Here is an 18,195-nt window from a genome sequence, read left to right on the forward strand (position 1 = left end):
GTCAAATCGAGTGGACAAAGCCACATTACATACAATACTATATTAACTTAAAAAGTAGTATTATAATTGCAAATAAACTAAAGTCTGTGAGGGCTCTTTTTTCCGAGACAGTAAGGCAATAGAATTCGTGATAAATGTTCAACAGTTTCAACTGATATGGCCATAATATTGTATTTAGCATAATCGAAGGATAAATTGTGTCCATATTTCAGCATAATTGCTCTAACCGTTTAGGTTGTGTGTTGATCATTATTTATTAAATAGGATTATTTATTTTTTATTTATATAAGAACTAAAAATATGAAGAGATTTGTTTTGGGGAAATTAAACCCAATATTGTCGATCATGTATTCTATTTTCAAATTGCTTATATTTTGAAATTTCCTGGCTTTCACTAACATGACTTTACTTTTAACGATATAATGAATAATAATCTGAACGTAGATCAATAATATAACGTAGTTAATTGCAGTGTAGCTGTAAAAATTGTATGAAAATCGTATTTTCATAAAATTGTTCGAACATGGCGGTATCGAGATTTAGGGAATGATTGCAGCGTCCAACCGCAAAAAACTCCAGGCACTCCTAAATCTGGACAATGTAGAGCTCCAGGTGGACAGGCACACCAGCCGGATTTATGACCTACTCAGTTAATCTGCTTTTTTAACTTGTAATCGAAAGTGTGGTGTGTTGTAATGAGTAAGCCATTGTGTTGTGGACAAAAGCTAATTATAAAATTGTTTAATCATTGAAGTAGTTAGGTTTCAAATTTTGTATATAAGAAAATAATTGCAACGTAAAAATATAGTCTTTCAGGAACAAGAGCAACAGCAAATGACTTGCCAAGACACCTAAAAGCCGACGCCCACTACCTCATCCCCCCACCCCTCACTCCCGCGCACTCACTATCTCTTTCGCTCTGCCAAGGAAAAAAGGATTATGCAAATGGCAGTGTTTGCCAGGACAGAGCCAAGAAACATGTCGCTAATGGCATGCGCCGGCAGCCATTTGCCGTAAGCCGGAAAACGTAGAACTAAGGAATATAAAAAATTGAACTGCTTAGCAAAAATATGCGAGACTATTAGGCGCAGTCCGGGCGGAAATGCTTTTAGCAAAGCCTGTGCATATGGCTATGCCTATGCCTTTATCATTGCCAAATGTAGAATAAGTAATTCGGTCGTGGGTCGTGGGTGCAGGATGTATTGGGGGTCCTGGACGAGTCAAGAACAAAAGGCATAAAATGTTGGACCCACTGCTAAGCTGAGACTGAACAAAAACAATGGAATCAAATGCAAAGAGGAGCGCCAGCAAAGGAAGGCAACAGAAACAACAACAAAAATAATGACAATGGGAGAAACAACAAAAACAATGACAACAGCTAAAGCATATTTTATTTTCTAATGTATGCGCTCAAACGGCCGATTTAAGTTGCCTTCGATTTGGAGACGGCCAGCGATGGACGGCAATGTGCTACGAATTATGGAGTGGACCCTAATAATAATATAGTTATAGTCAAATAAAAATAAAGCACATAAAATATGTAATAGAATACATATACATATTAGTAGACATATTAATATATTTTATATGTTAGCTGCAATAAAAGTGAAATGATGGTCTGGACTTTGCAGGAATTTTTTTAAGCGGTTCAAGAGTTATAAGCTATTATGTAAATTATGATTATATATCACTTTTGTTTTAAATTTATAAATGTTGAAATTTTCTCTTAAAATCAAATACAATATTCTTATGTAAATGCAAACTTTTTTCCATATTATTGGATATTATAAATTTTAATAATTTCTTTTTTGATGAATTAAAAAATAGTAGTAATAGTTATTAATAGTAATGCATCGGCTTGATTCTTTAAAGTGTTATAAATGTGCTCCGTTGTAGACTAAAATCTGAAGGTAAACAATAACTTGAAAGCGCAACTGAATGCCCAAATTCTATAGACTTGAATAGGTTTTATCTAAAATGTATGTAAAAGTTAATCATAAAGAATTGAAATACTTTCTGCATATAGATGATTAATTATTCTTGCTTACAAATGCAGTTAAATGATTAAATTAAAGCCTTAAATAATTTCAATATATATTTATATATATTTTTATGTATTTCTATATATTTTTCTCTGTGCTGGATCTGTCCCATATGCCTCACATTTCGGAGCGCGCTGCTAATAAGCTAGACATGTACATTTAGTGGCCCCAAACATTATGGCCTCCATCTTTGCTCCACACACACACGCACACACACACGCACACACACACCCACACACACACGTACACGCGTACACATGCATGAGCTGACAGCTTACGGTTACACTATAAACACCACTGTCATTTATTTTCGTATTATCATAATGAGCACTCGTATATTTTTATGCGTATTTCTTGCTTTTTGCGCCAAACTCAAGTCCCCCTTCCACACCGCCCCCGAACGAACACACTGCAACCCCCGCTTTCTGCATGTGTCACATACACTTGTGGGTGACTGTCTGTGTGTGCGTAAAAAAGAAAAGCTGCCGCCCTTCGAAAAAAGTCAAGGAAATGAAAGAAAAAGTAAAATAAAAACAGTCAGCATTCGTTTGTTGTTAAATTATCGCCCAACTCGAGAACCACCCTCAATGGCCGGCTATTTATGCCGCCAGCCACTCGACACCCCCACACCAAGTATATATGTACATATGTATTTATGTGTGTATATACATATGTACATACCAAGCATTTGTTTTGTTACCGTGGCTGTTTGCAACAGAGCCTTTGTATTATTTCTATTTTTTTTTGCTTCCAATACTTCGTTATGGGATTTCTGTGTTTTCTCCTCTATCTACGATTCAGATGTATGTATGTATGTAAGACTGTATAGCACATACTCGTATATACTCGTATATAGTATATGTTTGTGCGCTCTGAGCTATCAGAGGAGTTGGAGTTTTGTTGCCGGCGTGAAGAGCGCTGGGACGAGAAGGTGAAAATGTGTCCAGATAATTTATTCCACATTAGAGAATTGTTAAGCGATACCCACCAAGTCTATATACATATATAGCATAGCATTTATAGAAGAATGTACAACTGAAAGCAACTTTACACTTAAACACGCTTAAGAAAAACACAAGCACATTGGGTTTATTTACATAATTGTCTATTGTCGATTAACTTGAAGTCTCTCTTGGCTCAGTTCCACTTTTAACTTGAAAGACAACTTAGTTGTGGAACAAAATAACACTGTTTAACACAATATATATGGAACTTGTGTCTTCATAAGCATAATGCATATATACTTGTAGATTCGACCGAATAATAAAAACATCCCCAACGAGTAAAATTCGCGGTCAGTTGCCTTTGCTTTTATAGCAATCGCATTCATGAAGTTTGCTTTCAACACATTAAATAAATGAATAAATAATAAATAAAATGCAGGCAAATTCGACGAACTCTAAATTATTATTATTATTGTACGTGTATTTTATGTGTATCTCATAAAATTAATGTATTCTTTATTTAAACGAGCTAAAAAGTTATCTTCGCCGACATCGAAACTATATAGCCTTGAACCAGCGCAGCCATCATGGGACAGCCTTAGCTTAGGTTACGAAGACTATGAAGATTATGTTCTATTATACGGCTGGGACCTATATATATAATATATCTTCAGCTTACTGGAAATTCAACTAAAGATGAAACATCTTCATAGAGTTCATAAGTAAACAATTATACTTAATTGTTATAATGAAGTTAGAAAAATTTGTAACCGACTTCAAAAATGTAGGAGGTTATATTATATATTTTTAAAAATTTAAGCATTTGCATTAAGATACTTTTGAAAACTCCCACATTCCCATTTCTCTTTTAAATTTCGACTTGTTTTCTTTTGTTATTCAGAAAATTAGTCGCTGGACTATCAACATACACTATTGTTATTTTCTCGCTGCTATTTTTTCTTGTTTGTTAATTCTTGAACAAACAAACCAACTGTGCCCCCACCTTCTGTGTTCAACTTACATTTCTTTGTCTCTATTATCCCCTTAGCTTATCAGCCATTTTTAGGGTCGGCTAGTCGAATCAATTTTTCCAAAATTTATTTGTGTGCTTGCGAAGCAAACATTTAATAAAAAATATTTGTGTTTTCGGTTTATTTCGTTTACTTGGCTGGCTGATAGAAATTTTGCTTTGTTTTGTGGGCTTGAACAATCCGAATGGTCAATGTACCTTCCAATCCCTCGATGTGCGGCGTGGAAATTTTTGCGGAAGACGCACTATTAAGACAACATTTAAAAAAAAAACAAGAGTTTATAGACAGATTATATATAGATGTAAATATTTAACACGATACATCACATGGCTGATTACCACTAGTATTTGGTAGTAAGTTAATACAAGTCTTAAGAGCGTATTTTTTCTTAAAGATTAAACAATTTACAGTACTAGATATTCTACTATTTTAGTTGATTGTCTGGTTTGTGTGGCCAAGTCTAAGTTTAAATATGACTCAAAATAACTTGGTCGATGCATTAAATTTATCTTATCTTCCCCAATTACCGCTTTTTAATCATGAAGTTCTAATCAAGTCTGAGTCGAAATCGATACTTATGCCTTCTTCATTTTAAGCAGCAGTCAAAACCATTTTTGCGAATTTGCAGTCACAAGCTATGGGATGCTTCTGCGTGCGCCACATAAGCCATAAACTTTACTCCGCACAGTAACACGGCCAATAACATTTTATGGCAAGCGCCATTTCTACTCACACACACACACACACACAAGCATATACTCCAGTAAAGAAGCAAAAAGGAAAGCTACGAAAAACTAATTCCACATAATGGCCAATCTACATAAAAAAATCGCTCGCAATGAAACCAAAATCGATGTGGGAACGAGTTGGAGGCTCTGGAAAGTTGCGAGTGAGTCACAAAAACACCCCCACATAAATTTGCAAATAATGTTATGTTAAAAAAAACGCTCGCACACATACACATGCACACACACACACACACATTTATGTACAAAAAGTATATACAAAAGAGAGGAGGGGTGATGGAGGATGAGGACTGGGGAAGGGAGGTAGCAGCGAGCAACGAAAATAAAGTCCCAAATCATGAAGCATACAAAATGAAAATCCACCCTCGAAAAAAAATTTGCCACTTTTTGTGTGTGTGTGGGTTGTTGTTCTTGTTGTTGTTGCTGTGCTGCCTGGCCGGCCGACAGTCGAGAACTCGAGGAGGACAGCAGCAGCAGCAGGTGTGGGAGTTTGGGAGGACGACGTGCAAAAAAGAAAAACGCAAAAAGCATTTTATGCGCGAGTGTGCGAGTGAGTGTGTGGAATGGATGTGTGTGTGTGTGTATGTGTGTGTTTGTGTATGTGTGTGGGCGGATGGTTGTCGAAACATTTCGCTTTGTTTGCAAAACAATCAAATGCGCTGACATTTTTGTCGTCCTGCCACATGGCCTGACGCGACATTTCTCGTTGGCGACATTAAATTGTTGCTAAGAGTATTTCTTCTTTATTTCTTCCATTTTTGTTGTTTTTGTTCCTTTTTCGTTTTTGTTCTTTTTTCGTTTTCGTTTTTCGCCAAACATGCCAAACCAATTTCAAGCATATTTTTATGAGCCCTCTGCGCTTTCATTCGACCAGACGCCCAGCAAGCCAGCGAGGACACATCGGGCAATTGGCCAACGACAGGCGCAGCAGCTTTATTTTATTTTGCAAACGTGTAACACACGTTGCGCCTCCCACTACACCCACCTACCCCTCCTCCCTTCTAACCAACTCCATCCACCACACGCGTTGACAAGCGGCCATGTGCTGGCAGTCGCTAATAACGCCTGCCAAAAAGGAAAAGCTGGCCAAGAGAGGAGCAGCAAGACCTGCGTTTCGTTTTTAGTGCCACTCAGCCTTCCATAGCCACTCCAAAGCCCCCCCCCCTCCCCCCGGCCCTCTTTTGTGACCATCACGACACGTTTAGAGTTTTTGCTTGGACTTTGGTTTTTGTTGTTGTTGTTTTAAGTTGTCGCGTAGGCGGCCGGAAAATGTTGCACAGCGAGAAAAGTGTTAAAGGAATATGAGATATCCTCCAAAGTTTTTACACAGCGTAATTGCTGTGAAAAGTAAAATACGCACTAAATGTGAATTACGTGTGAATTACATGTCAGTTATCATGTCTTTTGTTGGCGCTTTAACAATAGAAAGTAGCGTTTTCAGAAACTCGCTTTGGTGATTGGGTGATTGGTTTCATTTGCTTTTAAACTAATTTCCCGATGAGTTAGAGACTTACCATTTTTTATATACTCGTAGCTTAAAATCGGATGACAATGAATGAAAATATAAAATCTGAGCATGAAAAAAGTCATTCTCCAACTAATTTTCAATATCTGTTAACACTAAGCACTGACTTGACATAACCAAAGTAACATAATCCAAGGAGACAAACAACCAACGCGGACGGCGATAAGAAATAAGGAAGAAGGAGCAATCGCAAGCACTTCCAATTTAACCAGAAGCAGACAGGTCTGTAACATAAGCTAAGCGGCGTATATATAATATATTTGAAGCTTATTTTTGTGTTAAATAACATTTTCTTGTTGCACCCGAGTCACATATATATGTATTAGCTCTAAGTTGGCCTCAACAATGCCATAAAGCTTTGGTCAAACGATCGAATGTTTATTTATTAAATAGTTATTTAATTTAGTAGAAAGCATGTTAGTTATGTTTGGTTTTAAACCCACCATCACTTACATTAGTTATCAAAAATTAATATCAGTGCAAGGCATTATTATTTATGCGCATATTTTGCTGACAGTTTTTGCTTTTTATAGTATGCCTTCCTTTTTACCAAATTACACAAATGCGCCATTTTTTCTTTCTGGGTCGGCTATGTGACCGCAGATATGGGCGCCTATGCCTATAAAATGTCACACATACACACACACAAATACAAACACACTCAACGAACTGCCATTAAACCCAACCAAGCGAACAACCGACCAACAAAAATCCCACGTACTGTTCTCTGCGATGCCCCCAAAAATATGCAACATTTTTTATATGGCGGTCATAAAATTTTTTCTGCTGTTGCTGTCATTTTTGTTGTTGTTGTTGTTTTTTGTTGCCATGCTTTTATGGCAGCTGCTTGGTGTATGTGTGCTTGTGTGCCTTTTATGACCCAATATGGCGGCCACATTGCGACGTACGTGCTGCTCTGCATGTGTGTGTGTGTGTATTTGTTTGTGTGAGCTTATGAATTATATAGATTTTTATGCGGCCGCATATTATTTTTGTTACCATTTTTTGTCTGCTGTCTCTGTCGCTCTTTTGCTATGCTTTTGTTGTTTTTATTGTTGTTGCTGGTGTTTTTCTCCTTTTTTTGCCGCTGCTGCTCACCCACTGTGCAAATAAAAATGTCTTTTTATGTACGTTTGCTTGTAAGTATGTGTGTGTGTGTGCCTCATATCTTTCACATATCTCCATAATATTCTCATCTAGGCAACCGCCCACTTTCTTCTTTCTTTCTGCTGCTTTTATTTATGAATACGAGAGCAGCTTAATAACTTCTATTGAATATAATTTATTTATAATAGATATATTTCAATATCACATCGACGGGCAAACGTAAACTTGAAACAAAGCCTCGATATACTTACTGGCATACTTGCTGTCATATTTTAATGTGAAGAGCTTCGAGATAGGTAAATATTTTACTAGATACATATATGAAAGGCAAGCTTTTTTTTGAAAAAAACAGCATATGTAGCTTTTCTACAACTTGTCGATTTTAAACCGTATAACATAATAGTATTATAAATGGAGTTTCAAACCTAATGATCGACTGTAATTCAAATGGATAGGAAATTGTTGTAATTCTCGATGAACAATTCTCACAATCGGTTTTTTTTTTGAAGAAATAACCGTTGTGCTCTAAATGAAATATATTTCGCATAAGAAATGGATAGCATAATAATTATAAATTGGATCTCAGAAAATATTAAAGTTTTAAAGCTATATATAATAAATACTATTATTAGACGGGTTAACAATATACTTAGGGAAAATCCCCTCACATTTAGAACAAAAAACTGCGCCCAAAAGCCGACTATAGCTAAGCAAGAGAAACATGTTAAGAATCGTTGTTTGCATGGAAATTATTTGCTTGTTTGGCCTTAGCTCTAGAAATACCAAGCCTAAAACTAGAATATAGCTGAGCGGTAAATATTTTAATGTTAGTATCAGTGTTCCAGGTACTGAACAGGTAAATATTTTAATGGAAATAGCATTCTTTGGCATTTTGGCATTGGCTTTAAAAATGATAAGCCTAACAGTATGCAAATCAGATAAAAATTTTAATGGAAATATCATTGCTCGACACACTCATAAGTATAACTTGATAAAAAGTATACATAGTTGAAGGAAAATATGATTGTTCTGCCCTCGTTTGTGCGCCCAATTGAGGGGTTTTGACTTTTATGTTTTACGAGTGCGCGCATCCATATTTTGGCCAGAGGCTTTTATTATTTTATTTTTATACGCACACACATACATACATACATACATATGTATAGATACATATGTATTTATATTTGTGCATGATTCTTTCCTTCGCTCATTATGTACAAACGCTGCTTTTGTCATTTTTGCATTAATTTCATATTTCGTATGTGTGTGTATATAGTATGTGTGTGCGCGCGATGTTTTTGTGCTGTTTATTCCGCATAAATAATAAATATTTTTGGTTATTGCGTCTGCACGGCATTAATATTATTTCACCCACACATATGTACATACATGCACACACAATTTGTGTGCTTCGTGCATCCTGCGCCTGCTTTCTATTCCAGGGCCACTCATGGCCCTGAGCTTTAATTTTGGCTCATTTTTCGTTATCAAAACATTATGTTGTATTTGTTTTTGTTACTTACACGCATGCACGCACACACACAGACACACACACATGCCCAAATATTTGCAATTAAATATGACAGCAATACCAACAAACACACACACTCACACAAGTGAATACACATGTATGCATATAGGCTCATCGTTTTATGCAGCGCACATTTTTGGATAAATTCTATGTGTCCGTACTCGTATTATAAAAAATACTCAATTTGTATTTTTTTTTTTTAAATTTATGTGCAAAATGCATTTTGGTGGCTATCCAAATTTTAATTAAGCCCGTAAAATGTGCACAAATTTGTAAACTTGATATCTCTTTGCGTTTTTGTTATGCGCTAAACATATAAATACTTGTACAATATTTCACAAATGCGGCCGAAGCGGTCAAGGTTTGCATATAATTTAAAATGGAATACAGTCCCTATAGGATCTTCCCTGCCTCAAAAAACAATAAATTGCTTTTGATTCATTTTAATAATCTACAAGTATACATAGTTCGTACTTAATTTATTATATTAGACCTAACTATTTGGGCTTTGAAAATGCAGAAGTGAAATGCAATTTCCAAAGATTATATTACAACTTAATGCTTTATCATTATAATTAAACAAATGTTTGGTGGTAACTATTACCGTCTCTGTTCGTTCAGGGGCCAATAATTTTTAAGACTACTCTAATTGTTACAACATCAGGCTTGGTTTTATAAATGTTAGCTTAATATATAATTAGTATAGATATAGCATATACATACATATGTACATAGATAGAGTCATTAAAAGTTGAATCGGCTCATAATTATATCATATTGAAATTCTATTTTTGATGTGCTTTATTTATGTTTGGAATTGGCGAGAAACGGTGCATATAGACTAGCATTTACCCATACAGTTCTGCTTGTATGTACAAGTATATACCCGTATGTATTCCGTATGGATGAACACCTGAATTTTTTTAACGGTTGAGCCCAGATTGATAAAGCTTGGTATGTTGTACTGTTGTATAGTTTCTTTTTTCTCAATTGTTATTATTTTTTATTTTCGCCTAATTTTTTGTTTATTTGAAAAACATGCGCTTCATTTGTATATTCATGTTAAAATTCTCAATTCTCATAATAGGGACTAATTTAATTTGTTTTCCTTTCTTATTTTTTCTTCTAAATAATTTATTTTAAATTATTGATTTGATCAGAAAATGCTTTCTTTGGACAATAAGAAGCATATTTGTCTACTATTTAATTATGATTAAATACGTATATATGTACATACATATATACGTACTATATATTCCACACTTTAACGATAAGTAAAGTGTGTACAATTTTTTACCAGAGCTTCCGAGCATCGAAGCATGATTTGTTGGACAACAATGTTTGGCTTACCTGATGATTCACTTCTCATGCACATATTGGGCAACACCTTATAAACATTAACAAGCCACTCTCTGCGCTTGCATAAACTTTTCAGCTTTATTACGTCTCACATATGTATGTATGTATATGTGTATAAATAAAACTCAGAACATTCGTTCCACTGTGTCTGCTCTCCAGCTGTTTGTTGAGCATTTCACTGACCATTCCCAGCTCCTTATCTCCCCACAAAACATTCTCAGCTTATTTGTAATGAGGGCAATGTACAACGACGACAACAACAACAAAAGGCTCAGCTCTTTATCGTGCATTACTCAATTCACACGCATCAATACATACATACATATGTATGTAAGTACTTGAGCTGTACATCGTGACTTCTTGCACTCACGACGACAGAAGCAATCTAAACAAATACATACACTGAAAACATAAGCACAGTCATTCATCACTAAAGTTTACATACATCATTGTTTTGAAGAAAAATGTTTACAAATATATTTGAAACAACTTTTAAAAACATTTTTTTTACACCACAAAATCTTATTTATTTAATCAATTATTTTGCATTTATGAAAATATTTATTTATTACTATTTAACAAGACACTTAAAATAAAACAGTAAGCAAGTTGTCGGGCAACTACAAAATTAATTCGCGTATTCTCCAGCTGTCTTAAGGCACACAACGGTAATATTAAGGTAATATTGCGCTTTCGAACTCTCTTTTACAGCAAGTCCAAGATGTGGGTACTTTTCGGCAAACAGAAGCACAATATAAATTTTGTAAAAGTGTATTCAAATATTTTTAGTTTTAGGTACTTGGTGGATTTTCTTACAAACAAACCTCAAATCATTAACGGTATTTATACTCTTTTGGTTCACTGTAGATATGCTTATCTTCGTGAGTACATCGTGAGTGCAAGCTCTCACGATCCACAGTTCAACTATTTACATACATACATATGTATGTATGCTCCAACGTCGACATAAGGTAGTTCCTATAATTGATTAAAAATAACACTTTAATTTAATCACCGCACTAAACATGGGCGGGTGCAAAGTAATTTGCGGAATATTTGATTAGCGATTGTACTTGACTTGTAATTTTTGGGTGCCTGCACTGAGCAGAGACAGGAAGAGTTTAGCTTTGAAACAGAGCATGTAGAGAGAACGAGAGCACGAGTGGGAGAAGAATGGATGCAAAGCGGGGAAGTGGTTGAGAGTGAAACGAAATAATGAGAGCGCGAATGCGGACGCCAAAGCATACAAATTTGACTAAGCAGAGGTGTCGTCGCCCTTGGCAGTATGCTTAGGGGGATAAAATAAGCGAATGCCACACACTCAATTTCTCAATGTACTCACAAATTTAACCAAAATAATCCAATTACCTTTGAGTATGATGATATGTGGGATTGGATGCATTAAATAGCTTGCGACATTTAACTAGAAACACCGAAAATAATACTAAAATTATAAACAAAATTTAAAGCATTTATTTAAAATTGGGTATATCTTTAAATATGAGGCCGTTGATTTCAATTTTGAATTGAGAAAAGATGCTGGAGTTTTTTATTTGAATTTTTTATATACAGTTTTTTAATAGTTTATAGATAAACCATATTTATAGCTTAAATCTAAATATTCTGTTACCGGAACACTGTGAACTTAGTCAATTTATATAATTTAAACTTTTTATAAATGCTGTACATAATCGTGATCGTACATATGATATATTTTATACTAATGGCATAACGATAGTTGTGAGTGAAAAGAGCAGAATATCCCCCGCAAAACAACGCCACTGTTGAGAATTAGGAAAAGCGCCGTTATCAATTCAAAAACAACCGTAGCAAGTGTCCGACTAAGCTGACCGGCCACAACATTGTTGCCACTGACGTCTCAGTGGACGGAGGTCGAAAAAGTGTAATAAAGATTTGCTGCGCGATTTAGCGGGCATTAAAGTTTCGAAGCGTTGCGAGTGTGCATATACAAGTAATATAATAAATTAAACTTAAAAAAAAGTAAAGCAATGGCAGCGGAAATTCAGCGCACTAAGCCGCAGGCCGTAAAAAATGAATTGGAAGACAGTGGTAAGTAAATGGCCACTACTAAAGGGTCAACAGTTATACATGCATAGTTACTCGACTTTTGCAGAACTGCATTTTGTATGCGAGAAGCTGCAAAAGTTTCAAGTGAACATGGTGCGCGACTTCGAGCGACAACTGTCGTCGATGATTGAGGATGTGCTGCAGGACATGCGCCAGCGTGAGCTGCGCCTGCATGAGTTTCGTAATTTTGCACAAAGTAGTAGCAATGGGAAGAGAAGTAGCAGCAGCCTTAACTTTGGCAACAACAACAGCACTTGGCACAATCGCCAACAGATTTCCAAAAAACTGCCCCCACATGACATCAGTGACAGCCCAAAAGCGGCGACCCCCAAAAAAGTCAGCGAGACGTCAGCGCCGGCACAACGACGCCTGCCCGACAAGGTGTTCATTGCTCGTGAGTCTTACTTAACAGCGCTGCTCCAGGTGGACCATATGCGGACCATCTATCACATATTCTATATAATTCTGGTCATGTTTCTGTTGAACGTCGTGCTGCATGACTACTTTGTGGAGGGGCACTTCAATTTGGGACTCGGCACATTTCGATCGGGCCTCCAACGTCTACATTGGGTGTTGGGCGTGTGGCTGCTGGAGCATGTCTTCGTCCTGGCGCTATATTATGCCTTTCGAGGATGGGCGCTAGTGCGTCACAGACTTAAAAAACAGAGTAAGAAACAAAATGATGGCCTCTTTGCAACCCTTAATGCTTTCCCAATTTTCTCGACAGACTCGTTGCAGCGTTTTTGGTCGCATAGCTGCCTCATCATGTACATCAGTTCACAGCTGGTCTTTGGCTACGTGTCCTGCACGCTGTGCCTCAAATTTCGACTGCCCTTTGTCAGCGCCTGTGTCCTGCTGCTGGAGAGCACGCGCCTCCTGATGAAAATGCACGCCTTCGTGCGCTACAATGCCGAGCGTGTAATAGTTGGCAAGCTTAAAACGGATGGTAAATCTGTAGGTCGTCCTTTTCTGCCGTCATTGGGCTGTTATGTGTACTTTCTGTTCGCACCCACGCTCATCTATCGCGACAACTATCCAAGAACCTCTCATATACGGTGGCCCTTCGCAATCAGTCGTCTACTGGAAGTTGTGGCAATTGCCTTTCTATATGCCTTCATACACGAGCGGCACATTAGCGAGCATTTCGCCGATTATGGTCGGGAGCCGTTGAATACGCCTCAACTTATTGTGAAGCTGTTTGGCATGATCCTACCCAGCATGGTCATATTTTTGTGCGGCTTTTATCTCATTCTACACTCCTGGCTGAACTTTACGTCCGAACTGCTGCGTTTCGGCGATCGTATGTTTTACAAGGACTGGTGGACTTCACATACCTACGATGCCTACTACCGCAACTGGAATGTGGTGGTACATGATTGGTTGTATGAATATGTTTATCGTGATGTTTACACTCACGTCTTTAAAGGATCCAAGGTGGGTGCTTCGCTCACAGTCTTCATGATCTCGGCGATGGTACATGAACAGGTTCTTGGCTTCGCTCTCCGAATGTTCTTTCCTGTTATGTTTGTGCTTTTTGGCGTAGTGGGCGTGACGCTGGTTTTTCTAATGCGCAGAGCACCCAAAATACTGGGCAACATATTCCTATGGTTCTCGCTCATCTCAGGCAATGGCATGCTTATTTCTCTGTACGCCATGGAGTATTATGCGCGACAGAATTGCGAACTTAAGATCGAAGGTTGGACGGATTACGTGATTCCAGCAGCTTGGCGCTGCTACCACTAGTAACGAATTTACATAAATAAGATTTGTTAGTTTTACGTGTACATGTTGCGTACATACGTGAGTGTACGTATGTTTATGTATTTCTAGGTCATTAAAGTTAAATGTACATAAATGCGAAACATAGTTAATTAGATTCTTTTAAAAGAGGAACATAATTCTAATAACCTGAGATGTCCGTATACAAATATTATTTTAATGGCCGCGCTCAATAGCTTACAGACTACTTAATAGTCTACATATGTGTAAATACGTATGTAATTTATGTATATATGTATGTAGTGAGTATGGTATCAAAATGTTGCTAAAGCTACCGCAAACTTATTTTACATCAGTGTTGTCTGATGACGTTGGGAATCTTATGGAATACTGTCTCTATAAAAAGCGTTGTTCATTAGCCTCTCCGCCTGCGTCGTCGCTAGTGCACAACCATAACATAACTTGGACTAGGCACATACGTTAACATTTTTATTGTTCTTGTTGTTTTTGGTATTATTGTTACTGCCGGTAGTCTGTTGTGGCTGCGAGCTTGCCGCAGCGACCGGTTCCTGAGAAACCCGCTTGCGCCGAAATAGAATAACATGCGGCTCCGGCGCATGCATCATGTAGTGCACCCAGCCAGGGCTCTGCTGCACACCTAAGTTACGCCACTCAGTTTCGGTCATCAGATGAGCCTTCGGAACAAGTTTTGCCAAATCAGCCGGCAAAATTACGTGCCTACAAGTGCAAGGAAAAACAAAGAAACGTAAACAAACTGCAACAGTTGCATCAGTGGTTACTGAATTTACAAAAAGTAACTTACCTGTACTCAAAATTATCATCAAAGTACTTCTCCGAATATTGTATTTGGTCGGCAGGCATCTTGCTAATCTCTTTATGTGAAGTAATTTTTTAATTTGCTGATCGAACAAGTTGCAATTTTCAAGGCAAGCTAGGGTTGTAATGGCTTATCGAAGCGGCACTGTTATCGATGCGCTATCGCAGCTGGAACCACTGGAACTACTGTGTGACTCGGAACCAAAGACAACTACCAGTGATGCCCAATTGCTTGAAGGCTCATCACCAAAAGGAAATTAGGAAAAGCCTAAAATATTTCGAAAAATTTTAACGTGAAAAGGAAAAGTGCGAATTGGGATTAAGCTACAGCAAAGCCAATAACAACAGCACATAACGGAGGCGGGGCGTGCATATTGTACTAACAACAACAACGTGCTGGATTGACCCACTCCCCCCTGTCTGTTGTGTGTGTGAGTGCGTGCCAGTGCCAGTGCCAGAAATAACGCGGCATTGTTTTTGTAATCAAGCTGCAGAAATATTTATATAAGCACATATGTATATGTTTTACAATAATATAAGAACCTCAACAGCAACACAGTTACCTTTACCACCGCGCACGCCACATCAAACAGCAGCAAAAAAAACAACAAAAAAAATAAATAAAAAGCTCCCATGACAACGCAAGGACAGCAACATTACACAGGAAGCCCAGTTAATTTGCCCACAACAGCGACAAGAACTACAACAAAATACAAATATACATACATATGTATGAACATGTGTATATATGTATGTACATATGAGCAACCGCAATTAAAAATACACCAAGAGCACCATTAGCGCAACCCAAAGCAGTCCCCCGCCCATATCACACACACAGACACAAACACAGTCACATAAATAGAGACAAACATTTGGGCAGCATATGTGCGCATGTATGTGTGTGTGCGTGTTAGCCACCTGCTGCTGCTTCGACCTGCTTTGTAGGGCATCACCATCATCAGCGAACTAAGTTGGCGCCGAATGTGCTGAGCACACACCTGTGAAGCAAAGGACTTTAAAAGCCAACATCATCCACATTCACACCCCTGGCCAACAAACAGTGCTGCTTCAAACTGCGCCGGTGACAACAGCTTTAAGCAGAAGCCGCCGCCGCCAATCCTGGTGGTGACGTGTAGTTGAGGACGCGGAGGCCCCAATATGAACGCCAGTCTCATCTATGAGATACTCATGTATCTGAACTCATTCTATTTTGGCATGTACGCCGCCTTTGAAGTGGGCGTCAGCGTGCTGAAGGCAATCAATTTGAATTACGGAGAAAATGTTTTATCACGGGAAGCGAGCATATTGCTTGCCCTTTGCATTATTGAGACGTTGCGCATTGTCTTTGGACGCAAAAGCAGCTTGAGCGATCGTGGTAAGTGCAACCAAATCAATAGATCTAGACGTAAAGGCGGCAACCATTCCCTTAGAGAGCGCCCTTTCATAAGTTTTTATAAATTAAACAATCATACATATGTACATACAATACGTATGTATGTACTATATGTAGAAGAATGTTGCTTTGTTTGTCCAACAACGCTGCAGCTGGTGCTGACATGTGAGTCTGTGGGCGTCCACCATGATGACATAGCTAAATTGTTTGCTATTAAAACAGAAACAACAACATCAAACAAAACAGAAAACAACGTCATTGTTTTGTTCGCCCAACCCAATCGGCGTATGCGCAATTTTTAATAGGAATATGAACATTGATGAACACGCACATTGCAGACGTCTTCTAAATGGACATATTTGTGCGTATTTACAACAGATATTAACTTTAATACAGTGCAAGTTTATTTGAACGGCACTAGAACGAGGAATATAAGGAGTGTAGTATGAATAGTTGGCAGGCCAATGAGACAGTGCCAGTCATATATTGAAAGGATCTTTTGATTATACAAATTGAAAATGTTTGAATACTCATAACTAAAGCTACTACCAGATAAGCAAATTATTTGCATTATTAAGCTTTGAAACTTGGGTCCTTTAGCAAATGCTTGTAACCTTTCATACAGAACTGTGAATTGTGTTAATTTATTGAAAAATAAGACTGTACTTATTCTTATTCGTCTGACCAACCAAAGGCTTTGAAAAATTCCTATCAGACGTACGATTATATTTCTGACTGCTAAATAGCAATCCAATTGGAAGCAGCAATAGAATATCTTCTGTGCCGTAAAAAAAAGTCGGTACCTTTTTACCTGACAGCATAGTTGAAATACCCAATCAATAACTAAAACATACTCAAATCAACAGTATGCTTTGGAAACGCCTAGATACATACATATGTATTTTAATGTATTGCCTGTTCAAACGATATAATGATATTTTAAACTAAAATGGAATATATTTCTTAAGGGAATGTATTTGCCAATGGAAACAACAACATCAAAATGTTGTGAATGTTTTGAATAATAAGACAGACGAACGGCAGACAAACGAACTATTAATTAATGTATTTAAAGTATCTGATATATTGGATATTTTGGTTTATTGTAGGTTGGCAAGCAACAGCATCCGTAATATTAACACTGCCCAGCCTTGGTATTGTTATCTATTTATGTTGTTTTCAAACTTATGTTCTCAAACTCGAAATTATTCTGAGTGCCTTAATGATCACCCTACAAGGTGCTGAACTAATCTACGCCAGCATATTCATTTGTACGATGTGTCGACCCGTAACATACACCTAGCAGTTGATGTTCGCAACGTCGACGGCGCGAAGGACGGCGACGTTGGATGCTATCGATGCTAGTGATGCCACCAGCAGCGAGTTGTTGGTAGTACTGCTGCATCAAACGACCAAGCAGCCACAGAGAGGACGACGACAGAGGGGGTGGCGACGACGCATTTTTTGGCATAATTACTTCAAACAGTTTACGTTTAAATTGAGCGATTTCGATGTGGGCTAAGAGATATGGATGTACACACAAACAGACGGAATCACACACAGCATAAATACAAACACATTTACACATACACATTCAAACACAACGGAAGACCACGATAACAAAACGCAATTTAAAGGATTTACGGAGCATATATAGTACTTAACGAGATATTAACACAAAAGAGGATAATACGCTGGCGTATTGAAAGCAAATCAAATCCAAGAAGGAAACTCACGAACCGTTAGCAATTGTTTTCCATGCCAGGTATGTTTCACACTCTAACATATTAACGTATTATATAAGGCACTCTAGTACTATGATACCGGTACGCGTCCGCTTTGATCAAAAGTTGCATTTAATTTGAAAATC

The 18,195-nt window shown here is 37.5% G+C and overlaps 3 protein-coding genes across 3 annotated transcripts; 2 read left to right on the forward strand and 1 right to left on the reverse strand.

The window, feature by feature from the left end:
* Nucleotides 1-11,963: 11,963 nt before the first annotated feature.
* LOC115623350 (sterol O-acyltransferase 1) lies at nt 11,964-14,244 on the forward strand. The gene is made up of 3 exons (XM_030517634.1): nt 11,964-12,355; nt 12,420-13,040; nt 13,101-14,244. The coding sequence occupies exons 1-3, from the start codon at nt 12,295-12,297 to the stop codon at nt 14,114-14,116; spliced, it is 1,698 nt and encodes a 565-aa protein (XP_030373494.1). The 5' UTR covers nt 11,964-12,294; the 3' UTR covers nt 14,117-14,244.
* Nucleotides 14,245-14,289: 45 nt separating this feature from the next.
* LOC115623354 (cyclin-dependent kinases regulatory subunit) lies at nt 14,290-18,144 on the reverse strand. The gene is made up of 3 exons (XM_030517637.1): nt 18,066-18,144; nt 14,916-15,197; nt 14,290-14,830 (listed from the first exon to the last, which is right to left on the reverse strand). The coding sequence occupies exons 2-3, from the start codon at nt 14,972-14,974 to the stop codon at nt 14,560-14,562; spliced, it is 330 nt and encodes a 109-aa protein (XP_030373497.1). The 5' UTR covers nt 14,975-15,197; nt 18,066-18,144; the 3' UTR covers nt 14,290-14,559.
* LOC115623353 lies at nt 15,192-18,086 on the forward strand. Its single transcript, XM_030517636.1, has 2 exons — nt 15,192-16,307; nt 17,435-18,086. Exons 1-2 carry the CDS (start codon nt 16,091-16,093, stop codon nt 17,626-17,628), a joined length of 411 nt encoding a protein of 136 aa, XP_030373496.1. The 5' UTR covers nt 15,192-16,090; the 3' UTR covers nt 17,629-18,086.
* Nucleotides 18,145-18,195: the final 51 nt, after the last annotated feature.

The sequence above is a fragment of the Scaptodrosophila lebanonensis genome, unplaced genomic scaffold (genome assembly GCF_003285725.1).
Source record: "Scaptodrosophila lebanonensis strain 11010-0011.00,11010-0021.00 unplaced genomic scaffold, SlebRS2 tig00000053-arrow-pilon, whole genome shotgun sequence".
NCBI classification, from domain to species: Eukaryota; Metazoa; Arthropoda; class Insecta; order Diptera; family Drosophilidae; genus Scaptodrosophila; species Scaptodrosophila lebanonensis.

Coding starts and splice junctions, on each gene's coding strand:
- LOC115623350 (XM_030517634.1), top strand. CDS start 12,295: ATGGCAGCGGAAATTCAGCGCACTAAGCCGCAGGCCGTAAAAAATGAA. Junction 12,356..12,419: donor AAATGAATTGGAAGACAGTG/GTAAGTAAATGG, acceptor CGACTTTTGCAG/AACTGCATTTTGTATGCGAG. Junction 13,041..13,100: donor TCACAGACTTAAAAAACAGA/GTAAGAAACAAA, acceptor TTTTCTCGACAG/ACTCGTTGCAGCGTTTTTGG.
- LOC115623354 (XM_030517637.1), bottom strand. CDS start 14,974: ATGCCTGCCGACCAAATACAATATTCGGAGAAGTACTTTGATGATAAT. Junction 14,831..14,915: donor GATGATAATTTTGAGTACAG/GTAAGTTACTTT, acceptor TTGCACTTGTAG/GCACGTAATTTTGCCGGCTG.
- LOC115623353 (XM_030517636.1), top strand. CDS start 16,091: ATGAACGCCAGTCTCATCTATGAGATACTCATGTATCTGAACTCATTC. Junction 16,308..17,434: donor AAGCAGCTTGAGCGATCGTG/GTAAGTGCAACC, acceptor GGTTTATTGTAG/GTTGGCAAGCAACAGCATCC.